The sequence below is a fragment of the Anopheles moucheti genome, chromosome X, assembly GCF_943734755.1.
Source record: "Anopheles moucheti chromosome X, idAnoMoucSN_F20_07, whole genome shotgun sequence".
NCBI lineage: Eukaryota > Metazoa > Arthropoda > Insecta > Diptera > Culicidae > Anopheles > Anopheles moucheti.
The window spans coordinates 12,975,745-12,986,628 of record NC_069142.1 but is presented as its reverse complement, the minus strand read 5'-3'; the positions used below and the strand labels follow the sequence as shown (position 1 = coordinate 12,986,628).

At 42.6% G+C, this 10,884-nt stretch overlaps 2 protein-coding genes across 2 annotated transcripts in view; one reads left to right on the top strand and one right to left on the bottom strand.

Annotated features, from left to right (window-relative positions):
* The first annotated feature begins 248 nt into the window (after nucleotides 1–248).
* Nucleotides 249–5,587, top strand: LOC128306640 (uncharacterized). The gene is made up of 3 exons (XM_053044210.1): nucleotides 249–371; nucleotides 440–2,701; nucleotides 3,072–5,587. The coding sequence occupies exons 1-3, from the start codon at nucleotides 249–251 to the stop codon at nucleotides 4,692–4,694; spliced, it is 4,008 nt and encodes a 1,335-aa protein (XP_052900170.1). The 3' UTR covers nucleotides 4,695–5,587.
* A 1,584-nt stretch (nucleotides 5,588–7,171) lies between these two features.
* LOC128306820 (protein gurken-like) overlaps nucleotides 7,172–10,884 on the bottom strand; it is an 8,611-nt gene continuing 4,898 nt past the window's right edge. The window contains 1 exon segment of the mRNA XM_053044438.1: nucleotides 7,172–7,699. Within this exon segment, the coding sequence (XP_052900398.1) occupies nucleotides 7,590–7,699 (110 nt within the window). The 3' untranslated portion in view covers nucleotides 7,172–7,589.

Below are 10,884 nucleotides of genomic sequence, written 5' to 3'. Positions count from 1 at the left end.
ACTAGACCGTTTAAACAGAGTTGATTGTAGACAGGGCCCGTCCATTCGAATAACCCGTGTCAAAGCCGGATAAGCGGAGTTCTTCTTCTTAACCTGTTATCAACGAGCAAACATGCGGGAAAGAATAATTTTATGAAATCACGGAATTCAGTTGAATCAAGGGCTTAAATGCATCCTGTACAGTTGTGTGCTTGTTAGAGGGAATCGGGAAATCATACCGTCGTGAACGAAACTTCTGTGCTCCCAGGATGGAAAAGAACATCCCACAACAATTAACCGATCAAGCTATGCAGTATAATGAGGAATGCTACAAATGGAAGCTGCAGTTAGATCAAGCAAATGAGTTCTCCGACGTAGCAACCGTGTGTCAGGTACGTGAACAAATAATTACCGGTCAATTTGTTTACGAATCGTCTAAACAAATGTTTTACACCTGCAGGATATCTGCAACTATGCCGGTCGCGCTGCTGCCGGAAATGTGGAGCGCAAACTGGAATACACTATTGAAGAGGACGCTCAAACGCCGGAACTATTTGACACCTTTGGGCCACATTCTCCAAGCAGTATATTGATCAAGACGCTGCAGATTAATCTGAACGATGCAAATAAGACGCACAGCCAGCGCAAAATAATTTCCAAGTCCTATTATAATCTATGCCACAGGAGTGTGCTAGATGGTGAGTCACTGCATACGGTGTACGGTGTGCAGGATTTGGGAAAATGCGATGAGAGTAGCGTCGCCATATACGGCATGTTGAATTCTCGCTTTCTCAATCTGATGGAAAATGTACCCGCACTATCCAACCTACCGGCACGTAATCTGGCACTGTTTCTGTCGCCGGAAGCCGGCTACAATCGATGGTTTAATACCGTGACGGAAAATGTGCTGACCATCGAGCGGTTAGGTTTGTTTCGTGACATTCACAACAGTGAGCAAAGGAAACAGATGTGGCACACCGTGCTGATGAACCTGGAGTCACCGTATCATGGGGCGCGTGAAAACATGCTGGCTCTGCTAAAATACCTTATTCGGGATGAGAGGTTTATGCGGCAAACCGTACTGAAGACGATGCGACAATGGTCCTGGTTGAATCGTAATAAATATCATCTGCTCGTCATACTGTTGGGTCAGTACCCGTTACCAATGTTGCTAAAACCGCTAGATCTCGATATGGAGCAGCTAGGCAAGGCGCTTAAACTATCGTTAAGATACAAACATCTCTATACCGGCGGGCAAGCCCTGATTCGGTTGCTTCACAAGGAACAGCGATTATCCGTCTTCGTTTACGACCTGGTAGCTATGGTCATAGTGCAAGAGGAGATGGATATAGTGCAGGTGATGGTAAAGTATTGGTTTAGCTTGTTCACACCGAAGGACTATCGCGCCGTTTACCGTGTCAATCTAAACCTGGAAGCCCTCATTACCGCCTATATTGAGCCTGTGTTGGTCGAATACCCGTTGCCAGCGTACTGCGTAAGCAACAAGCACGAAAAACTGTTCCTTCTAGCGTACCTCTTTCGAGGCGAACTACAAAAACACACCTATTTACGGCAGCTTCTGGCACACCTGTGCGAATTAGCCGAAACACAGAAACCACTGCCTCCGGCCACACTAGGTTTGCTGATCGAATCTCTCGGGTATTACATAATCGCGTGCGGAGCAACGGACAGGATCAACACGCACCGGCTCACGACCCATCTAACGCATTATGCGTTGGTAGTAATGGAAACGCCCGGCCATCTCGCAGTGTGCAACACACTAGTGACGGTATGCCAAAAGCTGCTGAAACACATCGTCTACACGCAGCAACGACGTTCGCCCAGTAAGAAGTTTGATCGGGACGCGCAAGCATTGGTGGCGAAGTTCATGTCGTACGATATGTACGATCGCTACCTCTTCCCGGCCAGTACGAAACGTATCAACTATCAACCGACCGTCACCGCGTTGCGCCTGTTTGCTGCCTTCGTGGAACAGGTGTTGGAATTTACACCCTCGAGTCGGTACGTGCTGCAGATGCGATCCGCTAGCAGCGTGGAATGGATCGCAAAATTGCTTCCCGATTCATTACCACTGGAGGAACTCGGCTCATCGTTTCGCTCGATGGTGTACGGGCTGCAGCATCTGCTGCGGAGTGACTACGACGACGTACGGACTTTTACGCTTAAGATGCTGTACAACCGTACCGTCGCGTACCATTTCGATCCGAAGCTACAGGACCAGCTGGCGATCGTGTTTTCACGCGACGACACCGATTCGTTGCGCTCCTCTGTTCACCAGCTGCTGGACGATTCGATCGGGAAAGTAAAGGCGGCATTACAACACCACCAGCGTGACTTCTACGCAGCCGTACTAATGGAGGAAGACCACCCGAACGGGCAGCTGCACCGGCTGGTGGACCACTGTACCGAGATTTGTTTCGGGTTTCCGGCGGGTGTAGCAGTACTGAGCAATGCCGAGCTGTTTCGGGTACATGAGTGTGTGTTCGACGTGTGGAATTTTACCAACTATGCACTAACGTGTGCGAAAACAAACCAAGAACCACGCTATGGAATGAGTTTCGAGCTGATGGATCATTGTTTGCAGCGCCTGCTCGAACAATCGAACGAGTGGAAAACTAACCATGCTTCCAGTAACATAGACTCCATAAAGATAGCACTTGCGAAGCGAAGAATGCAGGGCGCACTATGGAAAACAATACGCGTAAGTATTGCATGTCGTGACGATTTTACTACATTTTTACGAAACAACTGAACGATCAAATGATTTTTTTTTTAAATGAACCCTTTGATCATCAAAATCGGACCAACGCTAGAAAGATACAGTAATTGTACTTAAACGTTACAGTTTTTGGCACCTTTTCCAATATGGTTTCAAATTTTTGTACTTTCTTTCCCTGGAATAGCTTTACTTTCAGGCTATCGCCTGCAAATCTGAGCCATCTTAACTCTGCTTTAAATATCCGTTTGAAATAAGGAACTTTCGTTACGTTTTGAATTCATTTTTATTTAAATATTCATTATTAAATGAAAACACTTGCCTTTCACTCATAGATTCAACCTTCATTTTGCAGGCGGTGTCCATCTTTATTGAAAACGCAGCGCTGTGGTTAGTGGAGCACAATAGACATGCGGAAAATAGCCAAGCGTTTGATATATTTCAGAAATATCTGCACACGCTTACTACAATAATGATTTCCTGCTGTCATCGGGGTGCGATTGAAGCGGCCGGAAATTGCCTTAGTCGTGTCGTGCGCCATCTTATGCAATTGAAGCAAAACGTACTAGCGAGCGAAACGGCCCCAGGTGAAGATAGTGATCGGTTCCGGCCGCTGAAACGGTACACCGCAGAGGTGAAGCGTATGTGGCAGACGTGGCTTCGATACCCGCGCGTGCATCTGGAAGATTTTCGTCGCCATCGGGGATATATCTGGATGCTGCACAGTTATATGCGGCACAGCACGGCAGATATTACGCACGATTCGTTGCTACACATGTATCTGGAGGAGTACACGCAGCTAGCGAAGTGTGCCGCGAAGCATGAACGAGAAGCGCCCGCTTCGCTGCCGGTACCGAGTGTGACGGTGTTGTGGCTGCATCAGCTAAATTTGCTTGCCCGTGAAACGGCACTGAACGAGTCGATACTGCCGCATATAGATGAGCTGATGATTGTGGCGCTAGCGCACATCCGTTCACCCGAATGGCCGACGCGTAATGCGGCGCTGCAGCTGTACTCGTCCTGCACGACGAAGCTAACCGGTCAACGGCAGCTGTACAAGGATCATGACTCCGATTGGGCACCGGTGTATACGTCGTTCGAGGAGGTAACATGCAAGGCGAACCGTACGATGCAGTTTATGTTGCGGAAGCTGAAATCGCTAATACCCACCGCAGAAAGTGGCGGCGCAACATATCGTGTGGCGGAAGAACAACTATTCGAGGAGGAGCGTGATCCCGTCACACCGTTCCTGCTGTTGGTGCTAGAGTTTCTCTCCAAGCTAGAGTACCGTGCATACCATCGGTATCTGCACGATGCCACACCGGATGATTCAGCCTGCAGCATGGTGCACAGATATCGTGCCATTCTGTGGATACTGTTTCGACACGAGCACGACCAGGTGCGCAAACTGGCGGCCCGATGTTTCGCCCAGCTGCACGATTTCCACACCGAAATACCGAACCTGCTCGAGCATCTGATATACGTGCTGTTTACCTCGAAGGAGACAAACTTCCGGCAGGGTCTGTGCCAGGCGATCATGGCCTGCGTGCAGAAGTACGTTACGCACGGACGTTACATGGGAGGACACTATGGCTGTGATATCGGCGCGGAACAATCGAGGGATGCCATTTTGCAACGCGTTCGAACGCTGGTCGGGAAACATTACATGCTCGACCGGAAGGAAAACTTTGTGGCGCCGTTCCGGTACCGGTGCGAGCTGCACAAGCTGTTGGTCTATCTCGGCTTCCACCGTGACAGTGAGGTCGTGCTGGAGCTGGTCATAAATCGAATCGCACCGAACATGCACGGGCTGGATGTGTTTGCGATGCAGCTGAACCAGGTGTACAACAGAGGTTTGTTGACGGCACCGGATACTGGCGTGCCGCCGGTATGTGCGGTCCCATCCCTACCGCAACATTCCATGCCGTACGAACTGTTCTTGGAATTGGGCCATGAGCTGCACCAAGAGGAAGCGTAATTTACGGTCTTTTTTTTTTGTTTTGACAACGTGTGTACGCACTGGACAACGCGAAAGGATTGTTTCTCGTTGGTGAATGAACAGCAATTTGTACGAATTTCGTTTGGAATGGATGAGGAAACTTTTTCAAACCCTTTAACCTATTTAAACCTACGGTTTAAAATAATAGCGGATGGCTAAGCGAAGTAAACAAAGGGTCAGTTTGAAGGGAAGCAGTAAGTTTAGCACACACAAATTATTCATTTTCTTGAAATGAGATTTGTTTGTTTTGTTTTGAAGGACACACAACGCTTGTGAAGCGATCTTTGATATTTGAAGTTATATAAAATTTAATATATTCTCGGAATGCAAATGCCGTGTAACTATTTGCAATGGGGCAGAACTATCAATGGTGGCAGGGGTTAGCAAAGAAACAGTATAAACTGACTCGTTTTTTTTTTGTTGTTGTATGACTCTAATATTAATAGACATTATTTCTGAAGTTATTTTAAGTGTAGGGATAGGGAAATTGAACACCCAGAACACGCTTACCTATTTGGGAAATTAAACAAAATGAATATAGACCGCACAATGCAATAACACAGTTAATGGCGGTGTGCAATTGGTTGTTACTGCACAGTCGGGGGTGCATAATAAGCGAAAATTCTCGGACTTTGGTTGGTGCAGGAGTCGACAAATCGAATATGGTGATATTATACGCCCTAAAACTGTATGTTAGACACGTTGATACGGAAGCGTAATTACCATTTACCTACACAGGGTACCCCCGCAGGCGTAAACATACAGCAGTGGATCATATAGTTAATAATGCATATATGATGTAAAACTGTACACAACTGACATTGGAATATATCGATTGTAAATAGAACAAATAGGCAATAAAATTTAAACTTTCATTTGCAGAAAACTTTAACGTGTTTAGATACAGTTTCTATTAACAAAAGAACAAAATAAGAACAACACCTGTCAGACGTTGTGTTTCTTTTCTTCAGCATTATTAATTTATTTATCTATATTGATTTTCATCATTCAATACTTTTTTTTCCTAATATCTTGATTGTAAGAGGGGATTTTCTGTTTTGATTTCTGTTTTCGTAAAAACACACGAACCCGATCGATCTTAGGCGGTAGAATAAATTGAACACCTTTAAAAAAAAAACAAAACAACCGTGTACATTTATACATATATATCAGTCTTCCACTTCCACAGACACCGATGTTTTTGCACCTACGTGCAGTTCAAAGTCACTATATTGCTGTTGTTGTGGGATTTTACACGGTGTGTTAATACAACTATCGATGTACGCACATTATTTTCACCGTTCTACTCGTTTGGACTCCAAATCCCCACTCTCCCATGCCCCCTTTACCCCCAGGAATAAAAATTATAAAGACAAACGGGAAAATCGTTCAGATCGGCATGAGTTTAATAATGTTTTTTTTCCCCCTGCCAGTAAATAGTACCACAACAGCACTGTTTCTATTGCGTTTTTTTGTTTGTTTGCTTTTGTTGTTTTGTTCAATGCGCTTGCCAGGCCAGTGTGTGTGTGTGCGGACGTAGTAGCGATTTCCCTTTGGCGATTAATAATGGGCAAATGTGTAAAACCATAACAACACAGGCACAGGGGGTCGTTTATCGCTTATCACAATAAAAGGGGGTGGTGGTGGCCATGAAACAATAACAAACAGCATTTGCTTGCTGCACATAATTTGCTATCATCGGTGTGTGTGGAAAGGCGCGTTTCAGCGTGGAAAGCGATAACACAAATCGAACGGAGTTGTTAGGCTGTGTCCCACTGTACCCTGCATATATGTGCGAATGGAAAGGGGAGAGAGTGTTTACAATATATTAGCTGCATTTAAGATTAACTTAAATTTGATAGGAACCAAATGTTGACAACATGTGTGAGTGTGTGTGTGTGTGTGTATAAATTTGTCACCTCTATGCTTTTTTCCATGTTTTTTTTCCCTCTGTGTAAGTGACCGATTGCTCAACGTGATAAATTATAGTTGCATATATTTCATAAAATTTTGATTATCGTTTGCCTGGGTAAAGGACATCAAATCAAGGCACAGCGCGCGTCTGAAGATTGCTTAGTTGGGTCGTAGTAATAAATAGTATCCCATTTGCGTTAGTTACAGCAATTTGTTTCTTCTCTTCTCTTGTTTTTTTTTGTCCACGTGCACGCGCGTTTCTCGCTTCTATCATCGCACAAGTCATTTGTTTTGATAAGGGCATTCGGGACTCGTCCTGCCCTTTGCCTCTTCTCGTCACACTCTGTTTTAAGTTTTTTTCTGCATTTTATCAACTTTAAAATGCGCTTTCGCATTTATACTCCTATAAATATGTGTCTTTTATTCCCTCTCTACCCCCTCCTGCTCTTCCCTTTCATTAACCCAACAATCGTTGCAACGAACGATTTTGTTTTACATTACTATCAGCTGCACTTTGCATCGTTTATACTTTTATTCGCTTTACAAGACTGTCGCGTACCAGCGTTTTTTTTAGCGAGGAGTTTCCACCGTCTGAATGTCTATACCGAATATAAAAATCTTTTATAATGTTTTTTCTCTTGTTTGCTTTATTTGAATGTTACAACAAATTTCAGTTCTGTTCTCGTTATTCCGAAGCATGGTGTTGTTTTCGTTTTTATACACCCCTTTTCCAGTTCTTTCTCTCACGAACGCCAAATTTGTGAGAAGGGATTAGCGATTTTGAAGCATTATGCAATAGAAAACGTTTAGTTTAAACAATGCACCTTCTCCTTCCCATGAGTGCGTACAACATAATCATGGTTTAAAGTAGAGTTCGTTACAGGACTGATTAATAATGCCAGTATATAATAATAATAATAATAATAATAATAAAATAATATAACTATTCCTTCCTTCTCGTTATCTCACACGCTTTCGCTTCACTTCGAAACGATTTTCAGCTGTAGGTGCGCGGTGGAGGTATAAAAGTATACAAAACAACAACAAATAAAGAAACATCCCAAAAAAAAAGATTATATGGAAATATCGCATTATGGCATTTGATATACCTAATAAGGCCGCCTCCTCTATGTGTTGCATTTGATAGCCGGAAGAAAAAAAAAATGCGTTTTATTATTGAGTTTTCTGTTAGCTATTTTATTACTTTTTCCTTTTTTTGTCGCTCTATCTCTTTATCTTTCTTCCGTGTTTTATTTTTCTGTTGCCTGCCAAAAGAATGATTAAAAAAAATTAATCAAAAACAAACAAAATAAACCACCTCCAGTCTTTTTCTTTTCTATGTCGTTGAAGTCGGTTTGGTGCGGTTCTTATAAAATATGCTTTTTTTTTTTTGTTTGCTTATCTGCGTGTTCGCTGGACATTTATCCTTAGTGCGTGTTGATTTTTGTTTTGTTTTGTTAATGTATACGCTTCGATCGTGTCTACGCTTCACGCTGTTTTATATAAGTGTGTTGTTGAATAATACTGATGCTTGGAACATACACCGTTCTCCTGTCTCGTGATGTAAATTCTCGTCGATTTCTCTTCCTAGCCCTTTTCGCTTTCGACTTTCTACACACTTTCTGCTACGAGTTTTGGGGAATGGAAAACATTACAATGAGAAATGTTTTAATTTGGTGCTTCATTTTTGTGTTAAAGCAGTTGCTTTTTTTTTCTTCCTTTAATACTGGACCCATTACATATGTTAAGGTTCGTCGTCGCGATTAGTGCCCTAGCGTTTAATAAAAAACAAAAAAACAAAAATAGTTTTTGTCCAGCATCAAAACATGCAGTCTGGAATGGTATGGTGATTCAAAATAATACAACTGGATTGTACCGAAAAAGCAAAAGTTTTCAATTTTCTAATGAGCTTCTGGTGTTTACCGCGAAATGGATTTTGATAAAAAAGGAAACAAACAACTTTACAAATCGATCCTCAAATGTGCAAAAAAAGGAACCGAAATGTTTTACTTGTTTGTTTGTGTGTTTTCAATGCAAACCGCGCGGAAAATAACCAGGTTGACGACTGTCGGGCAGTTACCCTAGAGAGCACACACTAGGCAAGTACTAAAACGTACTATAAATATGGAAACATAATATCCGGGTACAATGGTATGTACAATGTATCCGGGCGGTTTGTTAAGTGCACTTTCACCCTCTATCTCCCCAAAACTTCCCACTTCTCTCACATGCCCAGTGTTTCTACTATACTATTTCGGTTTACAGTTTCTATGCCGACCGACAGAACCCACAATTATAACAGATGTAGTAAGTATAGTCGTTATAAAACTAAATCTTATTAATTGCAACGATTTGCAGGAAAAGAAATAAGAGCTGCAAATATCTATTCGCACACGAAGGCATGATATAGCACCGGGTTCCCTGTGTGTAGTATGTTGTAAACAATTTTAATAGCACTGTTATCCTGAAATTACAAATAATTTCGCTAGCTCGTTTGCTTTGTCGCTATTATGTTGTTTCCTTTTATTCGCTGAAGCACGACCGTATTTTTAGATATTGTGCTGGTGAAAATAAAGAAAAAGAAGGTATATCGATCAATTACTAATAATTCGTTCGTCAAAATGTGTGTCGCTATAATGGTGGTACTGTTAAAACCGTTGCGTAGGCACTTGTCATGGTAGCTGGGCAAGGATGTGTGTTGGTGGAATGCCCATATATGCCCAGGCGAGCCAACTGACTGTACTTTAAACGTAGCGCAACGCTTTATAAATATTCTAATATTTTTAGTATATGGCCAGCCGAAGCTAGGGCATTTTTCATATATTCTACAGAACTGTTCAATTACGTTATTCAATCTTAAAACATGTTCCTATACTTTTCGTTTACGAAACAAATGTACGATTTCGCACATTTTGTTTTTTTTTTACAGTCCACAATACAGTTTTTTTTTTTGGTTTTGTAGGAAAACTAAAAACAAAATTCCCACGCACACGTATAACAATTTAGTGTGCTTTCCATCCAGTGTAAACAAGCATCGTTTCGTTGTCATGTTTTTCGTTACGCGTTGGTCAGCTTGACAATATGTATGTTAACAATCATTGTGCGCACAAAAGGTACGCACCGATAAAAAAAAAACGGCACACACACACCAACACACAACCTGCGATTTTATCTTATTCCGTGTGCGAAAAATTCTAATCGTCAGTCAATTTGTTCAGAATCAGGTTGTATTTTCGTGTCGAAACGAGTACTATTTTGGTACACTTTTGTTTTTGTTTTTAGTACGATGAAGCAAATATTTTGTTTGCATCATTACGATCCTCCCTTTCCCTGTATCTATCTGTGATGTGTGATTTAGATTCGTCAACGGTGTTTGCAACTGTACCTTATTGAGAAAGAGGGGGGGGGGGGGGGGGGGGAAACTGTCCTGTCATTCGTCTGCTACACACTCATCCACTTACACAACGAAATTCGTATTTTACAACTCGCATCCTACCTTTCCGCCCCTTTCAAAATACTACGGGACATGCGTTATTTACACTAAACTTAAACGTAAAAAAAAATATTGTATGTATATTAGCATTAAACCTAAATCAGATCCTGTTTTTTATGCGCCTTTCGCTCTGCGTTACATGTCGGTTTCATTCCTCACTAATTGCCTGTGAGTGGACAGGACATATTCTTTGCTTAACCTTATGAACGTAATTTACTTCATTTTTTCACAGCAGGCCGCGCTTTTTATGTATACGCTGTTTAGGTAGAAAATGAACTACTTGTAGAATTACCGGTGAGTTGAATACAAAGTTGAGTGATGGATGTACGTGCACATTACACCCTGACGTTTGGGAACGCATATTCTCTTCGGTGCGCATTTTTTTTTACGATGGCGCTCTTCGCTCTTCATCTATATATATATATTTATATATATAGTTTTTAAAATACCACCTTAAGTGTTCGAAAAACGCAAATTCGAACTGTTATGCTGTGTTTCGATCGTGCAGGCGAACAACAACACCCCCGAAACGAAGACACGGAATAACGACCGATAAAGGGTAACGGTGTGGGCCCACCTGCAACGATCTAGCCATCAGACGCGAAACACTACCGGTCAGTACACCGGTAGCTGTCGGACGTCTCACCTGATATGAACATATCTATTGTTGGGTAGGATGGGACATACCAATTACGAGGTTAGGCTTCACGATTGGCGCTTGTCGGAACCGTCGAGGGCGTCTGAGTCCGATGTGGTGATACC